General features: G+C 53.4%; 2 protein-coding genes across 2 annotated transcripts in view; one reads left to right on the forward strand and one right to left on the reverse strand.

Moving 5' to 3' along the window:
- The window catches only part of SV2A (synaptic vesicle glycoprotein 2A), a 34,296-nt gene extending 17,682 nt beyond the window's left edge, over positions 1-16,614 (forward strand). The window contains exons 2-12 of the mRNA XM_056852890.1: positions 1,161-1,341; positions 2,278-2,429; positions 3,939-4,072; positions 5,377-5,466; positions 6,143-6,253; positions 6,853-6,941; positions 9,153-9,317; positions 9,539-9,672; positions 11,373-11,576; positions 13,412-13,571; positions 16,430-16,614. Coding sequence (XP_056708868.1) covers positions 1,161-1,341; positions 2,278-2,429; positions 3,939-4,072; positions 5,377-5,466; positions 6,143-6,253; positions 6,853-6,941; positions 9,153-9,317; positions 9,539-9,672; positions 11,373-11,576; positions 13,412-13,571; positions 16,430-16,613 — 1,604 coding nt within the window. The 3' untranslated portion in view covers position 16,614. The remainder of the gene's footprint in view (positions 1-1,160; positions 1,342-2,277; positions 2,430-3,938; positions 4,073-5,376; positions 5,467-6,142; positions 6,254-6,852; positions 6,942-9,152; positions 9,318-9,538; positions 9,673-11,372; positions 11,577-13,411; positions 13,572-16,429) is intronic.
- A 5,389-nt stretch (positions 16,615-22,003) lies between these two features.
- BOLA1 (bolA family member 1) lies at positions 22,004-22,444 on the reverse strand. The gene has a single exon (XM_056852904.1). It carries the CDS (start codon positions 22,442-22,444, stop codon positions 22,004-22,006), a length of 441 nt encoding a protein of 146 aa, XP_056708882.1.
- Positions 22,445-27,938: the final 5,494 nt, after the last annotated feature.

Raw genomic sequence — 27,938 nt, forward strand, 5'->3', positions numbered from 1 at the left:
GGATATCTTGGTTTCTTTTTTATAGGCTAAACCGTGAGAGAAAGAGTTTTACAACAGCCCTCCTTACAAGCTCTCCCGAAGATGAGCTTGCCACATCTTGCTTTGAAGTTTCTGTTCCCAGTGTGTTACTTGGTTAACAGAGTCGCTGACAATTGTTTGTCTGTGAAGTCTGTGTACCTTAACAATTTCCCCCCAATCTAGTGGATAGATTGTTGCCGGTCCAGATGTCCGTTCCCTTCCTGAAAATGATTACAAGCACCCTAGTGTGCCTTTGGGTAACTAGCACCTAGCCTGCAATTTCCTCTAAGATCAGAGGCCTTAATTTGAAGCTGGGGTCAGCTAAAAGTCAGGTCTTCATATGGCTTCTAAGCTACAGATTAATAAAATTGGTTCTTATTAACCCAAACCAATATTTAATATAAAAGAATTCAAAGAATTCTCGCCACACATGCCTATTATATTAGGTGCTGTGGAACACAGGCAGGATAATGTTGCTGCAGTTGCCTTGTTTGTGGTCTTCCTAGAGGCACCTGGTTGGCCACTGTGTGAACACACCGCTGGACTTGATGGGCCTGGGTCTGATCCAGCAGGGCCTTTCTTATGTTCTAATGATAGATACCTCTTCTCTGAAGGATCAGAGGAGCCTGCCTATTGTATTAGGTGCCATGGAGCACAGGCAGGATAAATGCTGCTGCAGTCGTCTTGCTTGTGGGCTTCCTAGAGGCACCCGGTTGGCCACTGTGTGGACGGACTGCTGGACTTGATGGACCTTGGTCTGATCCAGCAGGGCTTTTCTTAGGTTCTTATGTTATGTTTTTATGTTGTAAAAAAAACACCCTTCTGCCTAAGAGCAACGCGCCAGTTCCTCTGGGCTCTGGTCTACCTGTGACCTGATCCAGAACACCTGCTCAGGAGAGATACATTCAGGTTTTTTGATGAGAAAAATGGAGCACCTGGTGCCGTCTGGGTCGTAGATGTTGTTACTTGCTTGGAAGTGCCTCCGGGGGTCCTGGAGAGGTGGGAGCTGGGGCCTCCCTAAGCACGGCAAATTTCCCTGACACTGAAAACATGATTGGAACCGCATCACCTCTGGCTGGTGGGGGGTGGGGGTCACCTGGCCATCTGCTCTCGCTTTCCCTCACCTTCCTTTCCTCCCCCAGGCCTCATAGTCTACCTGGGGATGATGGTCGGAGCATTCCTATGGGGCGGCCTGGCGGACCGGCTTGGGCGCCGGCAGTGCCTGCTGATGTCCCTGTCCGTCAACAGCGTCTTCGCCTTCTTCTCGTCCTTCGTCCAGGGCTACGGCACCTTCCTCTTCTGCCGGCTTCTCTCTGGCGTGGGGTAAGGGCACTGCTGAGTTCGTTGTTCTGCTGGAAGGACGCCCTCCCTCAGCAGGCACTGGTGCCCGCCCTCTCTCAGTTTTCTCTCTGCCATCCTGAGGGCTAGGAACCTGCCTGTCTTGGCATGCATTTGAAATGAACCAGGGAGGGATATTCTGGGGAGCTAAGTAGGGTTGCCAGCTCCAGATTGGGAAACACCTGGAGATTTTGGGGAGGAGCCTGAAGAGGGCATTGTTTGGGGATGGAAGGGACTTCAATGCCATAGAGTCCAATTGCCAAAGCAACCATTTTCTCCAAGTGAACTGATCTCTGTCACCTGGAAATCAGTTGTAAGAGCAGGAGATCTCCAGCCATCTCCGGAGGTTGGCAACCGTACCCATCTGGAGGTTGGCAACCCGAGATAATAGTGAGAGGGAGTTGAGGCTTCTGCTCAGGGCAACTCTGTGCCTGGATCAGCAAGTGCATCTCCCTTTTGGACTCCAGAGGTGAGACCATCCAACTCGTGGTTCTTCCTCTCTCTGCTGTGCGCCTTTTTTCTGGGCAGCAGGTAGGGTTGCCAGGTCCCTCTTCACTGCCAGCAGGAGATTTTTGGGGCAGAGCATGAGGAGGGCAGGGTTTTGGGAGGGCCATAGAGTCCAATTGTCAAAGCGGCCATTTTCTCCAGGTGAGCTGATCTCTGTTGGCTGGAGATCAGTTGTAATAGAGGGAGATCTCCAGCTAGTACCTGGAAGTTGGCAACTCTAGCAGCAGGTTTAAAAAAAAAACGCACCATGGCTTTCACAAGGGCGAACCCCCCCTCTGCAGTCGGAAACGGTGCGGGGCAGGCCCAGAAGCGCTTCCTCAGCATCCTGAAGTGGTACAGCCCTGCAAGGAAGGCGGCCGAGAGTTCTGCTGACTGCATCTCAGGGCTGAGCTGCCTCTTCCTCCTCCCCTGCAGCATCGGGGGCTCCATCCCCATCGTCTTCTCCTACTACTCCGAGTTCCTGGCCCAGGAGAAGCGAGGCGAGCACCTAAGCTGGCTCTGCATGTTCTGGATGATTGGGGGCATCTACGCGTCTGCCATGGCCTGGGCCATCATCCCCCATTACGGTGAGACTCGCCAGCGCTGGGTTGGGAAACACCTGGAGGTTTGGGGGGCGGAGCCTGAAGAGGGTGGGGTTTGGGGAGGGGAGGGACTTCAATGCCATAGAGTTAGGCTGACCATAATCCGATTGGGTTACACTAATATTACATAGCCCTTGTGCCGTTTTTGCCAACCCAATGTCCCATTTTTGTCTCAAGGTCAGCCTACATAGAGTCCAATTGCCAAAGCAGCCATTTTCTCCCAGGGAACTGATCTATGTCGCCTGGAGATCAATTGTAATAGCGGGAGATCTCCAGCCACCACCTGGAGGTTGGCAACTATGGTTGCCATCTCCAGTTTGGGGAAATACCTGGAGATTTTGAAGCTGGAGCCTGAGGAGGGTGAGGTTTGGGGAGGGGAGAGACCTTAGCGGGGTATAATGCCATAGCGGCTATTTTCTCCAGGTGAACTGATCTCTGTCGCCCGTAGATCAGTTGTAATCCTGGGAGATCTCCAGCTACCTCCTGAAGGTTGTCAACCCTAGGGTAGTCGTAGGTAGGATGGAGATTTGGGGGTGGAGCCTGGAGAGGGTGTGGTTTGTTGCAGGGAGGGACCTCAGCCAGATCCTCCCTCCGAAGCGGCCACTTTCTCCAGGGGAACTGGTCTCTGTTGTTCTGGAGGTCAGCTGTAATTTCAGGAGGTCTCTATGCCCCACCTGGAGGCTGGTGACCTTAGCCACAGAGAAGGGCCCGTGGGAGAAACTGAGCTCCATCTCCCTGGGGCAAGTTCTGCCAAGGGTTGCCCGGTCCCCCCGGCCGCTGGTGGGGAATGGAGGGAGGGTAGGGTTGCCAGCTCCAGGTTGGGAAACTCCTGGAGATTTGGGGATGGAGCCTGGAGAGGCATGTTTTGCGGAGGGGAGGGGCCACAGTGGGGTACCATGCCACAGAGTCCACCCTCCAAAGCATCCATTTCCTCCAAGGGAACTGATCTCCGTCATCTGGAGATGAGATGTAATTCCGGGGGATCCCCAGGTCCCACCTGGAGGCTGGCATCCCTAGCTCTGCCCCCTGTGTCAGTGGTTCTCCTGGGGCTTCTCTGTCAACTGGCCTGGGGTGCCACAGAGCTTGGCAGAGCTTGGCAGAGCCCCACCTCCTGAACCTGGAGAGCCCAGCTTGGTACCCTGGTCTAGTTCACTAAGCCAGAAGGGTTAGAAATGCCTGTATTTGCATTAAAAAGGATCTGAATTTGTTTCCGTAGCGCTTTTCACACATGCCGAACAATGCACTTCGCAGCTGGATTTTACTGTGTAAAATACACTTGCAAACAATTATTAAAGTGGATTGAAATAGGATTGAAAGTGCATTATTCCGGATGTGTGAAAACGCCCCATGTCTGCATGGGCTGCGGACGGACTCTCCAGAAGCCCGTGGTCTGTCCTGAAATGCCCGAAGGAACTTGCTCTTCCTCCTCCGTCTGTGTCGGGGAGCCTCTCCTTTTCCTCCCCCCCTGACCCCCGCTTGTCCCCCTTGCCGCAGGGTGGAGTTTCCAAATGGGCTCCGCGTACCAGTTCCACAGCTGGCGTGTCTTCGTGCTGGTCTGTGCCTTCCCCTCCGTCTTTGCCATCGGGGCTCTCACCACCATGCCAGAGAGCCCGCGCTTCTTCCTGGAGGTAAGAGCCCCCCCCCCAAAGAGGGCTGGGTCCCAACCACCTCTTCTACTAGCGGTGGCCCTTTGCCCCAGCTCAGAGAACCTCTTGCCTTGGCGCAAGGCTGCTCGTCCTAGGAGAAAGGGTCACCATTAGTGAAATGGGTCCACGAGATCCAGACCACTGTATGGGGGGGGGGGAGGTGTTAAACTGAGGATAAGGTTGCCAGCTCCAGCTTGGGAAATACCTGGAGATTTTGGGAGCAGAGCCTGAGGAGGGCGAGGTTTGGGGAGGGGAGGCACGTCAATGGGGTATAAGGCCATAGAGTCCACCTTCCAAAGTGGCCATTTTTCTCCAGGGGAACTGATCTCTGTCGCCTGGAGATCAGGGGAGGGGCTAAGAGTCAAATATCATGAACTGCAAGGTTGCGGTCGGATAAAATGGAATATATAGTCTGAAGAAGCCATTGAAGCAAGATAGAACTGGAATCTTGTCATAAAGGGGCTTTTGCCCAAGTATTTAGAAATGCATAGCTGGTTCTAGCAGCAATAGTGCTAAAAAGGCGTGAGTCTGATTGGTCAGCAACGGTCAGCTGATCACAGAAGCAAGTGCATCTCCTTGGCAAATGCATCTTCTTGGTATTTTGCAGCGCGTAGGATCCACGCAGCTGGAAGAAATCCTTGGCAAATCACACAATAATACAGTGGATTACAACAGTATTGGAAGTTGGTCCACAGGACTATATGGGACTTTGACAACATAGGATCTCGCTAGGAGTAGGGGAATCGTTGTGCGTGTATACGTGGTCCAATAGTCTTGCAAATAGTAAAACTGTCATCTTGCTATTGTTTACATCACCCACTGTTTCATTATTTTGTATGAAGGATTATCTGGTTTCTATTGTATAATTAAGATAGTACCTCAAGAGTAGTAAAATTGCATATAAATTAATCAGTGGTTGCATACTGATATTCTTACCTTAGTGGGGTTTTTTGCACCACCTGGAGGTTGGGCTACCCCATTTGCAAAAGGCCTTGAGTCATTGTTGGATGACGAGGAAGGTGAGGAAAAACTATTCAAGTAAATATCAATCGACTTTAAATATCAATCGACAATAAATATCAATCGACTGGGGCTTTCTGTTGGGCAGTGCAATTCTGAGGCCGTGTCTTGGCCCCGAGAGCAAGTGTGGAGAACAGCCCTGAGAAGCCCAGCGGCTTCCCCCTGCCAATGCCAACAGATCAGCCATCATTGGCTCATCAGATTGGCATTGCCCCCTGCGGAAGGTTTTTTTTTCCTATTTCAGTGCCTCTTCTTTGTCTTTCTAGAACGGGAAACATGACGAGGCCTGGATGGTTCTGAAGCAGGTCCATGATACCAACATGCGAGCCAAGGGGCACCCTGAACGGGTCTTCTCCGTGAGTAGCGAAATGGGTGAAAGCCCCCCTGGAATCCTCCAGCACGGTGGTGGGTGGAGAGAGGGGGGGGGCGTGGTGTGGTGTGGTGTGGTGGTTAAGAGCGGTGGACTCTAATCCGGAGAACTGGGTTTGATTCCCCACTGCTCCACATGAGCAGCAGACTCTATCCTGGAGGACTGGGTTTGATTCCCACCTTCTCCACATGAAGCCAGATGTGTGACCTTGGGCTAGTCACAGTTCTCTCTGAACTCTCTCAGCCCCACCTAATCTCAGGAGGTGCCAGTTGTGGGGAGGGGAAGGGAAGGCGATTGTAAGGCGCTTTGAGACTCCTCACAGTAGAGAAAAGCAGGGTATGAAAATTTCTCCTTCTCTACATCCCTTTGGGAGGGGCAGGCAATCCCGCCCAGTGCCCGTGCCAGCAGTGGGCAGGGTGGGGCAGATGCTGAGGCCCACCTCTGCTGTAAAATAAGCGTGCGTGTTTTTCCCCTTGCACTGCGAACTTCACACCCCAGTACAGTGGGAACTGGCGATGCTCAGCTCTCACCAAGGCGATGCTCTATCACCCCGGGCCCACACAAACCTTGAACCGGCCCTGATCCCACCCCACAATGCCAAGATCAGTAAGAGCCACGTCTTGTGCCCCAGGTCACCCTCCCTCCCCCATGTTTGCTTGCAGGTGACCCATATCAAGACTATCAAACAAGAGGATGAACTAGTAGAGATCCAGTCTGACACAGGGACCTGGTACCGGCGCTGGATGGTCCGTTTCCTGAACCTTTCACAGCAGGTAGGTGTTGGGCACTGAGAGGGAATACAAATGGAGCCTCTATGGGCCCAGCAGAGCTCGCTTTTTGCTCCCCCCACAAAGGCCCCTTGGCTGTGCCACATCCCATTGCTGACGCTTTCATCCTGAGCAGCCAGAATGTTTGCAGACATTCTGTGACCTCATGGTGGGCAGTGATGGAATAAGGACATGGGGGATGCAGAGGGGTTCGTGTCGTACATGACGGTGAAACTGCACAAACCCGCCCTGTTCTTCCCTCTTTTCCCTTCCTGGAGACATTGTTCATAGAATCACAGAGTTGGAAGGGACCACCAGGGTCATCAAGTCCAACCCCCTGCACAATGCAGGAAACACACCTCCAGTTACCCCCTACTCCATGCCCAGAAGATGGCCAAGGTGCCTTCCTGCTCATCACTAACCTAAAGGTCACAGAATCAGCACTGCTGACAGATGGCCATCTAGCCTCCCTGAAAAACCTCCAGGGAAGGAGGGCCCACCACCTCCTGAGGAAGCCTGTTCCACTGAGGAACCGCTCTCACTGTTAGAAAATTCTTCCTAATGTCTAGACCGAGTGTTGCTGTTAATGTTTTTGCCGTTTCCAGGTCTGGGCCAATTTCCACCAGTGCTTCGCTCCCGAGTATCGCCGGGTGACTCTGATGATGATGGCCGTCTGGTTCACCATGTCTTTCAGGTGGGGCGCTTTGGGGGATGCCGTGGGTGACTCCAGCAGGGATTGGGCTTTTATTTCCTTGGGCACTGGCTAAATTTGATTTCACTGCTTGGCTTATTTGGGGGGGGGGGGCTGTGACTCAGTGGCTGAGCATCTGCTTGGCATGCAGAATGTCCCAGGTTCGATCCCTGGGATCTCCAGTTGAAAGGACCAGGCAGCAGGTGACGGGAAAGACCTTTCTCTGCCTGAGACCCTGGAGAGCCACTGCCAGTCTGAGAAGACAATACTGACCTTGAGGGACCAAGGGTCTGATCATGAAGAGTGTGAGTCAGCTTCATGTTTTGGTGAGGGGCCATGGATCAGTGGTAGAGCATCTGCTTGGCATGCAGAAGGTCCCAGGTTCAGTCTTGTTAAAAAGATCAGATAGGAGGTGATGTGAAAGACCTCTGCCTAAGACCCTGGAGAGCTGCTTCCAGTCTGAGCAGACAATACTGACCTTGATGGACCAAGGGTCTGATTTAGTAGATGGCAGCTTCATATATGTTCATGTTTGGGGAGGGCCCATGGCTCAGTGGTAGATTGTGGCCAGCACTATGTTTACTGGTAGTGAATTCCACAATTTTATTACTTGTTGATAGTTTGGTGGAGATAGAAATGCCCCTCTGCCATCTGGAGCAAGGAGTGAGAAACAATCAGATAGTTGCGTGGGAATTCCTGGTTTTCTCAGCGCTGTTTCAGAAATGAGACTAGTTGAATGGGGGTCTTGAGGCTGTTTTTGGGCTTAGATCAGCTATTGTGATTTCCACAGACATGCTTGGGTGATGTACAACCAAATGTAAAATAATATACCTTACAGTCTTGTTTCTCCCTTTGTGAGTCACGCAAGTTTTTGTATTTTTTCAGTCAGACACGGACATTGTTTGCGCATGCCCTTCCGTTACTCTCCACCCCCTGCCAACATTTTATGTTTTTTTATGTTATAAAACTGTTCTGTGGATGAGAGCAGGGAAAAGGGTTGGTGGCAGCACCGTCAATGGCCAATAGGCACCTTCTCTGCAGGCATATTTTTCCCCACCAATGCTTGGGGGGTGGGAATCTCGTCCATTTGCACTGCTGACACTGCCTGTTTCGGCCACTGCGAGGTGGCTGCCCCTGCCAGACAAGGCCTCTTGTGGTGGGGAAACAGCCGCCCTTGGTTGAAAGGATCCACAGGATCCACCCCGGTGACTTCCCACCTCGCCCGTGTGATGCCTGATGCAGAGGCGTATCTACTGTGAAACTAATGAAGCTTAAGCTTCAGGGGCCCCAATCCCGGAGGAGCCCCTGAAGCAACTTTTTTTTAATGAGTGAATTTCTCTACAATATCTATGTAGTTTTTTAGTGATATAATCATAAGCCAATGGGTTGAAGTACTTAATAATGACTTTAGAATATGCTCTAAATACCCATTTCACATGGCCTCAAAATGTCCCTGTAATTGGTCAAATTTCAAAATTTTCTTGGGGGCTTGCAGTGCTCGAACCCCCAGCAGTAAGGGCTCACTGAGCTCACCAGAATCTATTCATAGTCTACATTTTGGCAGCTGGATCATCCAGCCCCGCAAGGAAGTTCTGGGGCTCAGATTTTGAAACTAATCTGTGGTTTGGACACCACAGATCAGTGCCAAACACCGTGCTTTCCTCCAGCGGCAGGAATCTGATGCATGATGCTCTTTTGCATTTGTGTCAGAGGCCAATTCCTTGTACCGGAGGAAAGCAGCGTGGTTAGTGGCACAGATCTGTGGGATCCGACCCACCACCATGAACACATGAAGCTGCCTTTTACTGAATCAGACCCTCGGTTTATCAAAGTCAGTATTGTCTACTCAGACAGGCAGCAGCTCTCCAGGGTCTGAGGCAGAGGTCTTTACCATCACCTACTTGCCTGGTCCTTTTAACTGGAGATGCCAGGGATTGAACCTGGGACCTTCTGCATGCCAAGCAGAGGCTCTACCACTGAGCCATGGCCCCTCTCCATGGCTCTCCAGGGTCTCAGGCAGGGGTCTTTCACATCACCTACTTGCCTGGTCCCTTTAACTGGAGATGCCGGGGATTGAACCTGGGATCTTCTGCATGCCAAGCAGATGCAGATGCCTGGACTTGTAGATTGTGCCCCACTTCCCAAAGAGTGGGCGAGAGTTTTCTCTCTCTTTCCCCCCCCCCTCTTCCGACTCCTCCTTCTTTCTTCCGACAGTTACTACGGCCTGACCGTCTGGTTCCCGGACATGATCAAGCACATGCAGAACCTGGAGTACGCCTCCCGCACAAAGGTGATTGACCGGGAGCAGGTGCACCATTTCACCTTCAACTTCACCCTCGAGAACCAGATCCACAGCCGCGGGGAATACTTCAACGACAAGTAGGCGCTCGGCATTGCAAACGGGCGCGGGGGGGAGGACGCGGGGGTGGCCATGTGGGTTTCCTGTTCTCGCTCAGCCGGTCACGTCTTCAGTTGGACAAAAGAAGGCCTTCTGGTCTTCTTCTGTGACTGAAGAAGACAGCTGTGTGGGTGGGTGTGGGGGCACATTGCCTTCCCTCCCCCCCAAAGCATCTTCCAGTGGGTGCCTCTCCCTTGGGCAGGTTCATCGGCCTCAAGATGAAGTCGGTCTCCTTCGTGGACACCATGTTTGAGGAGTGCTACTTCGAAGACATCACGTCCAGCAATACTTTCTTTAAGAACTGCACCTTTGTCTCCACCATCTTCTTCAACACGGGTAAAGCTTTATTATACAGAATAATTACATTCTAATGGATAACTAAATAAGGTTATGATATATGAAAGTATTTTAGAATGGAATCATAGAGTTGGAAGGGGACCACCAGGGTCATCTAGTCCAACCCCCTGCACAATGCAGGAAATTTCACAACTACCTCCCCCCGCACACCCCAATGACCCCCATTCCATGCCCAGAAGATGGCCAAGATGCGTCCCTCTCATGATCAGCATTGCTGACAGATGGCCATCTAGCCTCTGCTTAAAAACATCCAGAGAAGTAGAGCCCACCACCTCCCGAGGAAGCCTGTTTCACTGAGGGACCGCTCTGTCAGGAAGTTCTTCCTAATGTTCCGATGGATTTATTACTTTTACTTTCTTTTATTATTATTCAGCGTGTTAAATATTATATGAGTACATTTCTGACATCAGTAAACATGAAAGTGTCATCTCCTAGGTAAAATCCATCCATCCATCCATCCATCCATCCATCCATTCGCAGGATAATAGGGCGTTAATTAATCAATATTACACTTCGTAAGTATTTAATGGTTTTATATTAGTTTAGGTTAGGTTTATATTCATTCCAGCTATTTACAAACAGTAACTTGTCCAAGACTTGTATTGATAGGTAGAACTGTTGTGTGGTGTAGTTTGTGTGTTTCTTTGTTGTATGTTTTATATTGTGTTGAAAAATTTAAAAAATTAAAATCGAACACGGGTAAAGCCTTGAGCTGCTGGCTCTGGGTGTGAATTCTGTTTTACCTGGCCACTGCAGTAACGAGCAGGAGACGGGGGGGTGAGCCACGGAAGCAGAGAACGTGGACGTTTTTCGGGACTCCAGCAGGCTGTATCCTATTCGCGTTCTGTTGGCGGAAGGGGACCTTTATCCGCCTTCCCCCAGCGCCCTCTGACCTGAAAAAAGGCGGTCCGAGGGGTGCCACACAGGTCAAGCGGTGCAGTGAGAAGGGGGGGGGATTGGGCAAGAGCTTCTGTCACCAGAATGGGAGCAGGGTCTGACCCAGAGTTGTCAGGGAAGCGCACTGTCTTGGTGCAAAGGGCCCCTGAGAGGTGTCTGCGGCTGCCTTGGATGGCGTGAACGGGTCCTGAGCAAGTGTAGCATGAAGGGAAAGTGCTGCCCAGGGGAGGGGCTATCAGGCGGCTGTAAGGGTTAACATAAGAACCAAAGAAAAGACCTGCTGGATCAGACCCAGGACCATCAAGACCAGCAGTCTGTTCACACAGTGGCCAAACAGGTGTCTCGAGGAAGCCCACAAGCAAGACGACTGCAGCAGCATTTATCCTGCCTGTGTTCTGAAGCACCTCAAAGAATAGGAATGCACCTCTGATCCTGGAGAGAATAGGTGTGCATCATGACTAGTATCCATTTTGACTAGTAGCCACTGATAGCACTGTCCTCCATAAGAACATAAGAAAGGCCCTGCTGGATCAGACCGAGGTTCATCAAGTCCATCAAGAATAGGTGTGCACCTTGACTCGTAGCCATGGATACCCCTCTCCTCCATGAACATGTCCACTCCCCTCTTAAAGCCTTCTGAGCTGGCAGCCATCACCACATCCTGGGGAAGGGAGTTCCACAGTTTAACTATGCGTTGTGTGAAGACGGGTGGCTTCGCCTTGCTTCTTTGGGGGACGGGGCTGTGAGTTCGGGTCCTAACCTCTTGCCCTTCCCACCCGCAGACCTCTTCGAATACAAGTTCATCAACTGCCGGATCATCAACAGCACGTTCCTGCACAACAAAGAAGGCTGCCAATTGGACTTCAGCGACGACAACAGCGCCTACATGATCTATTTCGTCAGCTTCTTGGGCACGCTGGCTGTGCTGCCAGGGAACATCGTCTCCGCCCTCCTGATGGACAAGATTGGGCGCCTCCGGATGCTGGGTGAGGAGCTGGAAGGGGGGGGGGCTGGCAGGGCCCCGGTCAGGGCTGACTAGCGACCGCATCCCTAGCTGGTGGGTTCTGTGGTGTGCTGCTTTGGTTTTGTTCTGGTTTAATTAAACTTTTGGTCCAAAATTGTCCATTGTAAAAGCCAAGGGCCCCCCGAATATTGTTGAGGGCCACTGAATTTTCATTTTCCCAGTTGTGAGTTTCCTGCATTGTGCAGGGGTTTGGACTAGATGACCCTGGAGGTACCTTCCAACTCTGTGTTTCTATTTCATACCCTTGAAAGAGAGCCAGCTTGGTGTACTGGTTAAGAGCGGTGGTTTGGAGCGGTGGACTCTGATCTGGAGAACCGAGTTCGATTCCTCACTCCTCCACATGAGCGGCGGAGGCTAATCTGGTGAACTGGGTTGGTTTTCCCTCTCCTACACATGAAGCCAGCTGGGTGAACTTGGGCTAGTTGCAGTTCTCTTAGAGCTCTATCAGCCCCACCTATCTCACAGGGAGTCTGTTGTGGGGAGGGGAAGGGAAGGTGGTTGTAAGCCGGTTTGATTCTCCCTTAAGTGGTAGAGAAAGTCGGCATATAAAAACCAACTCTTCTTCTCACCTTAAACAGGCACCTCCCCCCCCACAAGCATGCCATGGTGACCTCCTGTTGCTGAGCCCCGCTCAGCTTGCCAGTCCACCCTTGCCAAGCGCTTTTCCCTGGTGGAGTCTCTCGCAGCAGGCTCTGCAGCCAAAGAACAGCAGAGAGAGGGGCAGAGAGCAGCAGGAGAGCACCGAGGCGGCTTGGCGTGGGGGCCACCAAGCCCCTCCCTGCCTGCCTGCCCCTGCCATCCCAGGCAAGACCTTGGCGGCAAGCTACGCTGATGGGACTTGGGAGTCCAGAGAGCTTTCCCTGTTAGCTGCAGCCCCTGGTCTGTCGGCTTCACCGGTTGGTCCCACCCAGTTGGCAACTACTGGAACACCCAGCCGTGGAGAAATCTCTCCCTCCTTTGAATCATAGAACCATAGAGGTGGAAGGGACCACCAGGGTCATCTAGTCCAACCCCCTGCACAATGCAGGAAATTCACAACTACCTTCCCCCACCCACACTACTCCATGCCCAGAAGATGGCCAAGGTGCCCCCCCTCTCATCATCTGCTTAAGGTCATAGAATCAGCATTGCTGACAGATGGCCATCCAGCCTCTGCTTCAAAACCTCCCGGGAAGGAGTTACTATTAGAGTTATGCATGACCTCGCTCTCTGACATGTTAAGGTTGGCTCTGCCTTTTGTGGCAGCCATTTTGTGGTTGTGCCACCCATTGTGAGAATTCCAGAGGTGCCCGCAGGCTGGACAATGTTGGGGACCCATGCACTAAGGATCCTTGCCCATGGGGGAGGATGCTGCCTTAAGCAGAAGGTACCCCCGGGGTTGTTCCCATCAGTTTTCCCCCATCACCTAGGGTTGCCAGGTCCCTCTTCACCACCGGCGGGAGGTTTATGGGGCGAAGCCTGTGGAGGGCAGGGTTTGGGGAGGGTAGGGACTTCGATGCCATAGAGTCCAATGGCCAAGGCAGCCATCTTCTCCAGGGGAACTGATCTCTATCAGCTGGAGATCAGTTGTAATAGCAGGAGATCTCCACTAGTACCTGGCAGTTGGCAACCCTACCTTCGCCGCACTTTGTAAGCAGTGCGATTTCTGGGTGAGGGGGGAGCCCAGCCAAGGCTGCTGGATGAGGACTTGGTGGGTGGAATGCCCCCTCCCCCCAAACCCCACCGGTGTGCCCCTCCCTGCTGCCCTGTGACTGACAGGGCTCTCTCTTCCCCCCACCCCTCCTGCGGGCCGCACAGCCGGGTCGAGCGTCATGTCTTGTGTGAGCTGCTTCTTCCTATCCTTTGGGAACAGCGAGTCTGCCATGATCGCCCTCCTCTGCCTCTTTGGGGGAGTCAGCATCGCCTCCTGGAACGCCCTGGACGTGCTCACGGTGGAGCTGTACCCCTCCGATAAAAGGTAGGCGAGCATCCCACCCTAAAACGCCCTTCTTCTGATATGGTCGTCTATGCAATTTGCACCTTTGCAGCTTTTCCTGGTATATTAGCCATCTCGAGTTGCGGAGGGGGGGGGCTTCAAAAATTTTGTGTATTCATTTCTTTTCGGGATATCGGGGATAACATGTTTTTTAGACTCCCTTGACTGAAAATGCTCAGGGCCTTCACAAATTATCGGTGACGCTCCTTCTTCTCACTCATTTCCCCTACTGGTGTGTTCCCTTGTGCTGTGAGGATCCCGGTTGCAGATACAATGGAAAAAATGGAGGGCGGCTGTTACCCCCCACCTTGAGCTGGCTCTAGTTATAAATCAAAATGGCTTGCAAACAGATGCAATTCTTTTGAGAAAAACACCGAGGTGCTTGGGCAGTTTCCCCCCCGAAACCTGGCTGTTCCCCTTTCTTCAACTTGCCACGAGGTCTAGAAACTAGAATTTTTTAAAACCAAGAAAAGCAGTGATTCTTGGGCAACAGTGGTTTCTGCTTAGGGTTGCCAACCTCCAGGTACTAGCTGGAGATCTCCTGCTATGACAATGGATCTCCAGCCAATAGAGATTAGATCACCTGGAGAAAATGTCTGCTTTGGCCATTGGACTCTATGGCATTGGAGCCCCTCCCCTCCCCAAAACCCGCCTTCCTCAGGCTCCACCCCCAAAACCTCCCGCCAGTGGTGAAGAGGGACCTGGCAACCCTATTTCTGTTCCTCTTTTCTCGTTGGGCTGAAAGCAAGTCGCTGCTGCATGCAATTCTTGCCGCCGCTGCTGCTACTGCAAGGGTGGCTGCCCCCTCACTCCCATGGTCAGAAGCAGCGGGCGGGGGCTGGTTGGTTCTGTGCAAAGCGCTGGGCAGATGTGCTGACTGGACCCCCCCAGTCTCAGGCCGTCCTGCCTTTGCGGCTGACCAGGAGCCGCATCCTGAGAAGGAGGCAGTCGGTGCCGTGGGCTCCAGTCCAAAGGTGCTCCGGCATCCCACCTGCAGCCCTGAACTCTCCCTGCAGTTCCTCCTCAGCGCTGCGTACTTTTAGAAAACCCAAATCCGCATCTCCTGATGTCGCAGTCCCCTGTCCTCCCCCTCTCCCCCCCCCCGTGTCCTTTTGGGCTAAACAAGGCCGGCTGTGCAGATTTGGAAATGAGGACAAGCACAGCTGACACACTGAGCCGCCAGGCACGCGGTCGCTGCCTGCAGGGACCTTGAGAGCCCGGCAAACGGGGAGCCGGGGTGGAAGAGTGGGGGGAACGACCCCCAGAGAGAGGCGGGGGCCTGGGCTTGCTTCCCCTGAGGGAGGTGGGGAGGCACCGGGGACCAAGTGGACTCGGAAGCAAAACTGGGACCCCGCGCCCAGGAAGGCTGAGAGGGACTGGATCAGGAACAAGTACACACACACACAGGGGATCCTGCATTTACCAGGCGGTGCCTAAACCACGGCCTCTGCGAAGTGCAGACCTTAAACTGGGGTACCCGTTAGTGTTGCTAACCTCCAGGTACTAGCTGGAGATCGCCTGCTATTACAACTGATCTCCAGCCGATAGACATCAGTTCACCTGGAGAAAGTGGCCGCTTCGGCCATTGGACTCTATGGCGTTGAAGTCCCTCCCCTCCCCAAACCCCGCCCTCCTCAGGCTCCACCTCCAAAACCTCCCGCCGGTGGCCAAGAGGGACCTGGCAACCCTATTCTGTAATGGAGACACTCGTGGGGGTAGGGTTGCCAGCTCCGGGTGGCCAGCTCCAGGAAATACCTGGAGATTTTTGGGGCGGAGCCTGATGAGGGCGGGGTTTGTGGAGGGGAGGGGCTTCAATGCCCAATTGCCAAAGCGGCCGTTTTCTCCAGGGGAACTGATCTCTACTGGAGATCAGTTGTAATAGCAGGAGATCTCCAGCTAGTACCTGGAGGTTGGCAACCCTATGTGGGGGTTGGGCAAAAAATATTGGCAGTTGTGCAAACAGCCAGGTCCAGGAGTGGGGGGAACCGAAGGGAGGGGGGTCAGTGCTTGGCCGCAGGGTAAGGAACTGGGAAGAAAGATTGGCAACTGAATTTCACAATTAGAAATCAATCGATCCAGCACAGCCAGGTCCCTCCGAAAGCAGGCTGTGAATCAGAAAGTCCTCCGTTCGAATCTCCCCCCTGCCACCAACTGGCTCAATGGCCTGTAGTCATGCCTCCGGCCCGCACCTCCATAGCAGCACATGGTGGGGTAATAATCCTGGCCTGCCTTGCAGGGTGGTTGTACGGATGATGGAGGCCTGGATTGTTCAGGGAGCACAAGAAGAGTAGTGGGGCGCAAGTAAGGTTGCCAACCTCCAGGTACTGACTGGAGATCTGCTATTACAACTGATTCTCCAGCCAATAGAGATCAGTTCCCCTGGAGAAAATGGCCACTTTGGCGATTGGACTCTATGGCATTGAAGTCCCTCCCCAAACCCCGCCCTCCTCAGGCTCCACCCCCAAAACCTCCTGCCGGTGGCGAAGAGGGACCTGGCAACCCTAGGCACAAGGCCGGGCAGCCAGGCCGTGTGGACAAGACCCCGCTGGGCACTGCATGCCTGGTATCCCAACCTTCACTTGCAGGTGAGGTGCCACGGCTCTGCTGAGGGCACCCAGAATGGCACAGAGTGCCTCCTCCAGCCCCATCTCAGAGGGTGCCCACAAACCGGAGTGCCCGGAACACCCCGGACTTTGTCAGAACCACCCCTCTTTGCATCTTGGCCCATACTTGCTTTTGTACAGCCCGCCAAGCCTTGGCTCTGGGCGCCCCCTCGACGGCACCTGCCGCTGCACGGGGGCCCGCTCTCACCTCTCCCGCCTCTCCTCCCTCCCCTGCAGGACGACCGCCTTCGGCTTCCTCAACGCCCTGTGCAAGCTGGCCGCCGTCCTGGGCATCAGCATCTTCACCTCCTTCGTGGGCATCACCAAAGCGGTGCCCATCCTGTTGGCGTCAGCGGCGCTCGCCGTGGGCAGCTCGCTGGCCCTCAAGCTGCCAGAGACGCGGGGGCAGGTTCTACAGTGAGAGAGAGAGTGAGCGTGGTCATCCCCCCCCTTGCCCCTTCCCGCCCCTTCCCACTTGGGGGAGATTTAGAGTCGTAGGCGCTGTGACGGTCCTGTTCGCGTCATCTCAACGACTGAGACGTCCCTCGTTGGATTTTCCGTTCGCACACTCGCTTGCTCCCCAAATCCCCCCCTCTCGTGTCTCTCTCCCCCTCCCGTGGCTTTGGTGTTGATGTCAATCCACTCCCAGGCATGTGTGGGGGGGTCTCCCCCCTCTGTGCCATAGGAATGCAGAGGGAGGGTCCGGGTGCGTTATGGGGGCAGGGAGCCCTCCCCACCTTTCAGGGAACAGTTCTGCCCCTGGCAACTCAAGCCAGGGGTTCAAACATCCCGTAGAGGAAGACGTGTTAACGCTGGATGCCACGGCGTAAACGGCTCACAGATTTGGGATGTGCCATATGCTCCAAACGGATCCTATTTTTTTGTTTTGTGTAAGTTTCCAGAAGGCACGCTATATGTGTGTGTGCGTTTGTGTGAGTGTGTATATGGATCGATGCACTGGTTTCTTGACCCACCCCACTGTATGTACCCAAAAACCACACCCCCAACTAGCGTCCGTTCTGGGTGTGAAGCTCGTGTTGATTCAGGTGTAACTTCGTTTAGCTCGATGTTCCAGGAGTTCACAAGGAACCCCCATTTGCACCAAGCAACCAGATGGGTTCCTGGCGACCGCACGGGGCAAGACGGCCGTGCAATTTCTTGGGGGTGGTGGTGGCGGAGGCGGGCTTCGTGGCCCGCACACCCGACCCTTTGGTGCAGCCATCCGCAACCCGTTCCATTTTGTCGTACATCTGTGTAACCCGCAGGGTGATGATGGATCTGTTTTTCAGTTGGCGTGACGGGGGGAGGGGGGGCTGTTGGTCAAGTGAGCGGATGTCGCGTGAGGTCCTGGGCGGTCCATTCCTTGGAGCTGGGCTTTGGTGACCTCAACTGCGAAAGAAGCCTACGGAGCTGCCTTCTCCATGTCAGGACCGTGGTGTCCCTAACCCGGCGTGGTCCATTCTCACTGGCAAGAGCTCCCCCGGGTCTTGGGCAAAGATGCCTCCCCTTTGCCTTCTCCACCCCAGGACATCTGAATCCCCGCAAGCCTCCTGCCTCTACTCTCTGGCCCCAAGCAGAACCTGCCTCTGAAGGGAGGAGGAGGAGGAGATGCAACCCTCCCTTCCTGCAGTCCAGCCCTTCGGGCATTTTTATAAATGCCGCCCTGTTGATCTTCAGCGTGCCACCTCTGAATGTGGATGCCTAATAGAACACGGGAGAAAGTCACTTTTGCATCATTGCTGGGTTCTGCTGAATGCAGGGAGTAGGAAAGAGAAAACTACAAGCAGCGCAGAAGAAACCGAGATTCTTCTCTCTCTCGCTGAAGACTAGACCTTGGGGTCCCTTTTTGCCATCCAGTCGCAGCAGACATTTGGCAACCCTGGAGGGTTTTCAAGGCAAGAGGCTACCAGAGGTGGTTTTGCCACTGCCTGCCTTTGCGTGGCCACCCTGGACTTCCCTGGTGGTCCCCCGTGCAAGTACTGACCAGGGCCGACCCTGCTTAGCTTCCAAGGTCTGACGAGACGGGGCTAGCTTGTGCCCTCCAGCTCAGGACAAAAAACATAACAGAGGTGGTTTGCCGCTGCATAGCAACCCTGGACTTCCTTGGTGGTCTCCCATCCAAGTACTGACCAAAGCCAACCCTCCTTAGCTTCTGGGATCTGATGAGATGGGGCTAGCCTGGGCCATCCCAATCAGGGCTCCTTTATCTCCAGGAAGACTAAAAGTACCCCTTCTTCACGTAATGATTAGTTAACCTAGGGAATTCACTGCTGCACGATGTGGCCAAAGCTACTAGCTTCAGTGGCTTTCAGAAAAGAATAGATGACCCTGGGCAAATGTTTCTCAGCTATAAGCCTCGAGACCTAAGTGGAGCCTCCACACACAGAGGCAGTATACCTCCGAGTATGGCCTTCATGCCCACTGGCTGCTACTGGAAACAGAACGCTGGACTGACCCAGCGAGGCATCTCTGAAGCTCGTAAAGGCAAACAGGGTTCTCCGCCTCTGGCTCTTGCCGCTTGTCCTGCCCCCCCTGCGTGCACCCAGAGGGGAGTGGGGGGACCTCCCATCCAGAGAGGGATTCTCCTTCCTCTCTTTCAAGCACAATGAGAACATGGCACCAAGGGGTTCACATTACCTACTGCCTGGTCCATTTTTAACTGGAGGTGCCAGGGATTGAACCTGGGACCTTCTGCATACCAAGCACATGCTGTGCCACTGAGCCGGCTCCACCCCAGTGTCATGGGCACATTTGAAGCTGCCTTATTGTGAATCAGACCATCAGTCCACCAAGGTCAGTTTTGCCTACTCATACTGGCAGCGACTCTCCAGGGTCTCAGGCAGAGAAGGGTCTTTCCCATCACCTACAACCAGATCCTTAACAAGACATGCTTTCAGGGATTGAACCCGGGACCTTCTGCGTGCCAAGCAGATGCTCTACCACTGAGCCACGGCCCCTCACCAAAACATGAAGCTGACTCACACTCAACTTGGTCAGACCCAGGAGCGGTTGCTGGTGTCTTTGTGGGCCAGCCTTACAGACTGTCAGTAGCCCTTAGAGACCAACAAGATTTTCGGGGTGTCAGCTTTTGAGATACCTTATGAAGGGAGCTTTGACTCTCAAAAGCTCCTACCCCCCAAAATCCTGTTGGTCCCCAAGGAGTTCCTGGGCTTGAACCTCGCTCTTCTACTGCAGACCAACACAGCCCTGAAACTGCCTTTAGACTGTGTGATTTGCTCAGTTGTCAAAGCCAGTGAGTGCGAGAGATCCTGACCAGGCCACGGGCCCCTTCCCAGTTGTGGGGCCTTTCGAAAGGCCCTTCAGAAATTCCCACCAGTTCTCTCCTCCTGGAAACAGGACGCTGGGCTCAAGGGACCTGCATCAGTCTGACCTGGTGATGGAAAGGGCCGTCAAGCTGCAGCCAACTGCTGGCAACCCTGTAGGGCAGGCGTGTCTAACTCGATTGTTACCAGGGCCAGATATGACATAAATGTCACTTGGTCAGGATAGGCCATGCCTCGTCAGCCCAGATCGAGTTGGGAGGGGGGGCTCACAGGCTGGATAAGAGTTCTCAAGGGGCCAGATCCAGCTCGCGGGCTGTATATTTGACACCCCTGCCGTAGAGTGTTCAAGGCAAGAGGTGAACAGAGTTGGTTTGCCATAGCCTGCCTCTGGGTAGCAACCCTGGACTTCCTTGGCGGTCTCCCATCCAAATACTAACCAGGGCCGACCCTGCTTAGCTTCTGAGATCTGATGAGATCGGGCTAGCCTGGGCCATCCAGGTCAAGGCAAGAGACGTTCAGAGGTGGTTTGCCATGGCCTGCCTCTGCCGAGCAACCCTGGACTTCCTTGGTGGTCTCCCATCTAAATACTAACCGGGGCTGACCCTGCTTAGCTTCCGAGGTCTGATGAGATTGGGCTAGCCTGGGCCATTCAGGTCAAGGTTGGTTTGATCATCTCCCAATGTTGAATGCAAATGAGTTTATATTCCCCCCCCCCAAATTGTGCTACTTTTTCAAAAACGTGCACATTGGTCCCGTTTATGGCAGCTCTGGAAAGAAACAGATCCACATCTTTTTGAACGTATCAAAGACCTGAGCAACCCAAACACCCCGTCTGCCACCAGTTACTCGTTTCTTGCCAAGTGGTTGTCCCTGCGACTGGTCTCTTTCCATCCTGACGATGTAGCTGGTCTTTTAAACAAAACCAACATACAAACATACGTAGAACTGTCTGTATGCAAAACTCTGTGCTGTGGCGTAGTTTTTAGATGTTTGTAAAGAACAATTTTAAAACAAAACCTGTACAAAAAAATATATCAGGGGGAGGGGATCCTAACTTCGGTTTGTGGTCTTGGGTTTGTTCATTTTGTATAAAAACAGAAAATAAAAGCCAAGGATGCTGATGAGATATGGCAACTCAGAATGGCATTTGCGAAAAGAAGGGAGTGGGGGGGAGGGAAGACACACAATGTGCTGGGCATAATGGTAATAATAATAACAGGTTGTGTGTGCAGTTTGTGTAGCAGGAAAAGGGAAATTGTGTCTGTCACAGGCCACACAATGACTCTTTTTTCAAGCATTATGAACTCATAGTCAACAAAACACCATGTAAAAATGATCCAAAAAATTAAATAAAAGTGAAATAAAAAGATTGAAAAATCATCTGGCCAGGTGTTGAATGTTTTGTTTTGGATAAGCATCTAGAGCACTACTTAGGGGGCAGAGACTAAATGTTCAGTCCCACAAGCAGATAAACGATAGACCCCCCCTCCAAAAACCAGCAAAACCTCTGGCATCTGCAGGCTGCAGCTCTGGAAACCTAATTGCTGTTGCCTGTAAGAAATCTGTGTTCAGTTGATTGACATGAGAGCGAGAAATTCAAAACTGATAAAAGGAAGTATTTCTTGACACAATGCATAGTGAAATTGTGGAACTCCCTGCCCCAGGATGTGGGGATGGCTGCCAACTTGGAAGGCTTTAAGAGGGGAGTGGACATGTTCATGGAGGAGAGGGCTATCCATGTAAAAATGGATGCTAGTCATGATGCATACCTATTCTCTCCAGGATCAGAGGAGCAGGCCTATTATCTTAGGTGCTGTGGAACACAGGCAGGATACTGCTGCTACAGTCGTCTTGTTTGTGGGCTTCCTGGAGGCCCCTGTGAACAGACTGCTGGACTTGATGGGCCTGGGTCTGATCCAGCAGGGCCTTTCTGATGTTCTTATGTCAGCCAAAGGCAGCAATTTAAGGCAGCAAAACAAGCCAGCGTGGTGTAGTGGTTAAAGTGTAGGACTAGGATCTTGGAAACCCAGGTTCGAATCCCCACTCCGGCATGCTAGGTGACCTTGGGCCAGTCACATGATCTCAGCCCAACCTACCTCATAGGGCTGCTGAGAAGATAAAATGGAGGAGAGGAGAATGATGTAAACAGCGTTGGGAGAAAGGTAAGATATAAATAAATGAGTAAATACACAGAGTCCTCTCGGCTCCCTCCCCGCCCTCTTCTGCAGAAAGGACCTCTGGCTCTTCCCATGAAAGCTGCACCAGGCCACACCTTTTAATGATACGGAGATATTTAATTAACTTTGGAAAACACAAAACTGAGCACTCGTTCTCAAGGCAACCGAATCCCTCCCCTGCAACAGACGCCAGAGAGAGTGCTGGAGCAAGCCCTGCTGAGAACAGAGACCGCTGGCCCAGGAAACCTTCCCATAACAGATGGAGTGGCAGAATCCTCCCGGCTGCCCAAGTGGTCAGCCTCCTCCTTCCCTCTCCGTGGCTCCAGAGAGCCCCCATCCGGCGGCTGGCGTCAGTCCGTCTTGCCCACTTTGCTGGCCACGTGGGGGTCGTGTTTGGAGCCGCCGAGGCACTTGGGGGGCTGGCCTGCTGCGGGGTTCTTCTCCCACTGCTGCGGGGTCTTGGCTTGGATGGAAAGGGCGTGGACCGGGCCGGCCAGCTCCTCCTGAAGGATGTCGTTCACCAGCCGGTGGCGGTGGATGAGGGCAAGGCCCTCGAAGCGCTGGCTAGCCACCACCACCCGGAAGTGGGTCTCCGCGCCCCGCGGCACGTCGTGCATGTGGCTGTCGTCGATGACCTCCAGGTGGATGGGCTGCAGGGCCTCCTGGAGCTTGGCCCGGATGGCCGCCTCCACCGGCTTCTCCATGGAAGGGCTGCCCCCTGCCGAGTAGGCACAGGTCAGCGATGGCCAGCGGAGCAGGCGGGGGAGCCACAGCAGGCGGGAGGGCACCATCGGAGGAGGGAGGGGCGAAAGAGCCAGCCTGCAAGGCACACAAGAGGGGCCATGGATGAATGGGAGGGGGGCAGGTGCAGCCCCTTGGCCTGCTCCACAGTCCTGAGGGTATGGTTGCCAACCTCCAGGTGGTTGAGGAAATAAATAGTACTAGGCTCTTGCAATGCAAACAAACATCTATTGTACAAAACTGTGCAATAAGTGAAAGTGCAACTTTCACTTATTGCACAGTTTTGTATAATAGATGTTTGTTTGCATTGCAAGAGCCTAGTACTATTTATTTCCTCAGCTTAGCATTTGGTACTTGTACCTATTTCTCCAGTTTGCTAACCTCCAGGTGGTGGATGGAGATCTGCTATTACAATTCATCTCCAGGCGACAGAGTTCAGGGTACCTGGAGAAAACAGTCACTTTGGAAGGTGGACTCCATGGCATTATACCCCACTGAAGTCCCTCCCCTCCCCAAACCCCACCTCCTCAGGCTCCACACTCACCCAAATCTTCAGGAATATCCCAACTTGGAGTTGGCAACCCTACCTGAGGGTGGGTCATGGCAGAGAGAGGTTTTAAGGCTGTCGGAGGGGGGGGGGTCTTGGTTGAGCAGAGATCCACTCCCCTTTCCCCTTGTAGGGTTACCAACCTCCAGGTGGGGCCTGGAAATCGGGAATTATAGCTCATCTCCAGACAACAGAGCTCCAGGACAGATTGACCAGCGATCCTGGAGGGTGGGGTATTTTTGCTGCCATCTTCTGGGCATGGAGTAGTGGTCACTGGTGTGTGTGTGTGTGTGGAGGGGGGAGGTAGTTGTGAATTTCCTGCATTGTGCAGGGGGTTGGGCTAGATGACCCCGGTGGTCCCCTCCCAACTCTCTTGAGTCTATGAGCTCAGTTCTCCTGGAGCAAATGGCTGCTTTGGAGGGTGGGGCTCTAAGGTATGAGACCCCACTGAAGCCCCTCCCCAAACCCCACCCTCCCCAAGCTCCACCCCCAAACCTTCAGGGATTCCCCAGCCTGGAGTTGGCAACACTATTCCCCAGGGCCAGGCCAACCTCTGACTGCCATGGGGTTGACCCTCGAATTGGGGGGGGGGGGCTGCAGGGAGGGCCAGGGAGGCTCATACAGGGAGACTAATAGGCATCGCTCCCTGGCCCTCCCTGCAGCCCCCTCCCCCAATTCGAGGGTCCGCCCACTGCAGGTGAGAAGGGATGGGACCCCCTGGATATCTTCATACCCCAATCTCTGGAGGCAATGCAACAGAGAAAGCCGCCTCCCTGCCCACCCCCGCCCTGCTAGACCCCTCCCCTGCCCTGACCTTCGGAGCAGACCCCAACCTGCCTCCTCTTCCAGAGCCGGCCTGTCTCTTCTTCCAGGAGGACTCTGGGAAATGTAGTTCCCCGTCCCGGATACGTTGGCGCGAAGAGCACTACATCCCCCAGAAGGCTTTGGGGCTCGCTCGGTCGCTCCCCCCTCCCGTTTGGTCCCCTCCCTCGCCTACTGCCCTCTGGGAATTGTAGTCCTGTGCGGGGAAGTCGGGGAAGTCTTCCTGGAAGCGCCTGGGAGGGGCCGGCTCCTGACCCGCCGCAGTCCGCGTGGCTTTTGCACGGCCGGGGAGGGGGGCAATTTAGGGGGTTTTGCATTTAACTGGGAGGGTTTCCAACCTCCAGGTGGTGGCTGGAGATCTTATTGCAACTTACCTCCAGCCGATAGATCTCAGTTTACCTGGGAAAAAAAAATGCAAGAGTCCAGTAGCACCTTAAAGACTAACAAAAATATTTTACCCTGCCAGAAAATAATTCACGGGGTCGAGAAAGTGGATACAGGAGGGTTTTTTTTACCCTTCGCCATTAAAAGTAATACTTAGGGACACCCAATGATGCTTTGAAATAGGCTGAGGATAGACAAAAGGGGAAACTTCTTTATTCAACGAGGAATTAAACTGTGGAATTCACTGTCATGGGAAGAAGGGATGGCCGTAAGCACAGATGGCTGTGATAGATAATTAGACACCTTCATGGAGGATGGGGAGGTCTGTCAACAGTTAAAGGGAACCTCCGCATCCAGAGGCAGTCAACCTCTGAATGTCAATGCTAGGAGTCAGCATCTGTTTGTTGTCCGCCCCTGCCAGAAATTTTATTAGTCTTTAAGGTGCTACTGGACTCTTGCTCTTTTCTACTACTGCAGACAGACTAACACGGCCACTTACTGTGAATTATCTTCCTGGGAAAAATGGTCCCTTTCGCCATTGGACTCTATAGCATTGAAAGCCCCCGCCCCCAGGACCAAGGACAGCTTTTACTTGTCCAACGAGGCCCCCAAATATTACCTTGGGGCAATCGTTCCTGCGGTTCGTCTCCCCACCCCCAGGCAGCTGGGGGGGAAAACTCTCCAGAGTCCCGAAGAGACGCTACCTGCCCTGGGCGCACCTGTCTGCAAGCGCATGCGCACGAGCACTAAGGGGGGGGGCACGCAGTCTGCGACCGCGCTGCAAGGTCATCCCCAAACCGCTCGGCTTCCCAACGCAGTTCGCAGCCTGGCGTCCACCAGCCGCCCCCTGGTGAGAGCTCCGGAGGTGACCCCTGGCCTGGGGATTGAAGTGGGGGGCAGCCGGTCCCCATTTGGGGGGGGAGGCACGGGTGGGGGGCGCCCCCACGTTCCCCTGACAAATCCGGGGTGATAAATCGCAGGGTTGTGCTTTGAAGCAGGTTGGCCACTAGGTGGCGCCCTTGCCCGAGAAGAGACCCCCCCCCAATATTCATGGAAAGCAAAGTTGACACCTGCCCGGTGCTGTACAACCTTTGGGCATTGAAGAGGGATGGCAGATGGCAAACTGGGCAGGCCAGGTCAGCATCCAGCGGCTCAACTTGGTGGAACAATTTCCAGCAAGAGCTTTAAGCTCCTCGGGGCAGGGACCAGGGAGGCCAGCCTCTAGATGGGACCTGGGGATCTCCCAGAATTACAGCTCATCTCCAGACTACAGAGATCAGTTCCCCTGGAGAAAATGGAGCTTCGGAAGGTGTGCTCTGTGGCATTCTACCCGTCTGAGGTCTTTTTCCTCCGCAGGCTGCACCCCCATATCTCCAGGAGTTTCCCAACCAGCTGTGGCTCAGTAGTACACAATCTGCTTGGCATGCAGAAGGTCCCAGGTTCAATCCAAGCATCTCCAGTTAAAGGGACTAGGCAGGTAGGTGATGGGAAAGACCTCTGCCTGAGACCCTGGAGAGCCGCTGCCGGTCTGAGCAGACAATACTGACTTTGATGGGCCAAGGGTCTGGTTCAGTATAAGGCGGCTTCATGTGTTCATGTGTTAACCCTACCCTTCCACCCCCCACCAGTGGCCAGGGGACCTAGCAACCCTAGCAGGGACCTCTCTCTAACAGCCATGCACATTGAGGAACGCCCTGATTGCTTTACCTTCCAGAAACCGCCAGCTGTTTTTTTGCCTGAACCCAGTAGGTATTGTTCTCTACAGTTCACATAATAAAAACTGATTGCAGGTGTGGGAAGGAATTAAATATAAACGAATAAGATAATTGACAGCCTTCATTGGTGAATGAAATGCCTTGGGTGTGTCCCTGGTCTTAGCATGCTCCAAAGTATGAAAAAGGCAGCATGGGGTAGTGGTTAATTGGAAGTCTTACTCTGGAGAACTGGGTTTGTTTCCTCCCTCCTCCATATGAAGCCAGCTGGGTGACCTTGGGCTAGTCACAGCTCTCTCTCCAAACTCTCAGCCTCACTTATCTCACAAGGTGTCTGCTGCGGGCAAAGGAAGGGAAGGTGATTGTAAACTGGTTTGATTCTTCTTAAAAGATAGAGAAAATTGGCATATAAAAACCAACTTCTTCCTCAGGTTTTGCTTTGGTGCATGGGGGTGCAGTGTTTGGACAGCTCTCACATGCACGCCAGTGGCAAGCAGGGCTGGGCTGGGAGAGATTCCGTTTGAGTGGTGGATTTATCTCATTTAAAAACATTATTTTATTTTAAAACATTTAAAACATTAGTTGCCTTTCTACCCTGTGGAACTCAAGGCTGCTTGCAATATAAATAAAACACAGTATTCCAAGTGTGGTCTCACCACAGATTTGTACAAGGGCAGTATGACAGCAGCAGTTCTATCCTCTATTCCTCGTCTAATTATGGCCAGCATGGAATTAATTAACGGAACATTTTGCCATCCCCCAACAGCTGTATCAGGGGAGGGGTTTCCCAGGACTGGGAGCCAGGCATCAAATACTATTGTTGCTCCAATAGGGAGAGTAGGGAGTAAGGGCTCAGCATAACAAGCTGGGGGAAAGTCTGCGTGGGAAGTCCCAGGGACGGGAGTCCAGCACACGGGAGTTCCTGCGGTTTCGGTGCCCTCCATTGCTCCTTGGTTGTTCTTGTGGCCAGCAAAGACAGAAAAAAGAAGAAAAACCAGCCCGATTTGTTCTAATGCAGGCAGGCTGGGCTGCACTGGGAACCTGCCCCCACCCCCGTTCCAGAAGATTCATTTGGTATGTATAGATTTGAAGGGGTGTAGCTCAGTGGTAGAGCATCTGCTTGGCATGCAGAAGGTCGCAGGTTCAATCCCCGGCATCTCCAGTTAAAGGGACTAGGCAAGCAGGTGATGTGAAAGGCCTCTGCCTGAGACCCTGGAGAGCCGCCGCCAGTCTGAATAGACAATACTGCCCTTGATGGACCAAGGGGGGGTTGATTCAGTATAAGGCAGCTTCAAGGGTTCATGTGTGAAGGGGTGCTACCCTAGCAAGAGGATGGGACGGTTTTGTTGTCTTTGCCCATTGGCTGAGTTTTGTTTCCCAGGGGGAGGCAAATGTCCAGCGGTGTCTTGGGTCTGTTCTTGGCCTCTTCTTCTGACCAGGGCCTGACCCCAGATGGGGTGACTTCCCACCATAGGAGAGGAGATTTGCTCGCGGAAGGGGGTTGCGGGAGGTCAGGCCACTGCCAGCAGGCCTTCTTCAGAATTATAGCGGCTGCCAGAACTTATCAAAGTGGCGGGGGCCACCCTTGACCTCCAGAGCCAGAGGCTCTTCAAGCTCAAAAAAAAATTTTTTTTTGAATGAGAACAGTGTTTGCTCTGCAAGAAGGGGAAAAAAGAGCAGGCCACGGCATGGGGCAACGCACGACGGCCAGACCCACGGCAAACGGTCATCAAGTAGCAAGACCACGGATAGGAAATACCTGGGTCAGGGTCCCCCTGCCCCTTTTAGCAAGACTGTCCTGGGGTACTCCCTCAACTGTATTGTGCAATCCTGCAGAGCTCCAAATGGATGGGAGGCACCCCCCTCCCTTCCCCAAGCTCTGCTGGGGGGGTCATGATCCCCTTCCTGTTGGCCACCCCTCCCATTAGTCTCACACAGGAGAGGGGAGGGGCTCTCACCCTGCCAGCCCACCCGGGCAATGCTGGCCGCAAGTCCAAGGTCAGTTATTGGGCTCATTTGCAAAAGCATGCCCAACAGTTAGTTGCTGCAACATAAGGTTGCCAACCTCCAGGTGGGACC

Source organism: Euleptes europaea, chromosome 7 (genome assembly GCF_029931775.1).
Source record: "Euleptes europaea isolate rEulEur1 chromosome 7, rEulEur1.hap1, whole genome shotgun sequence".
Classification (NCBI taxonomy): Eukaryota; Metazoa; Chordata; class Lepidosauria; order Squamata; family Sphaerodactylidae; genus Euleptes; species Euleptes europaea.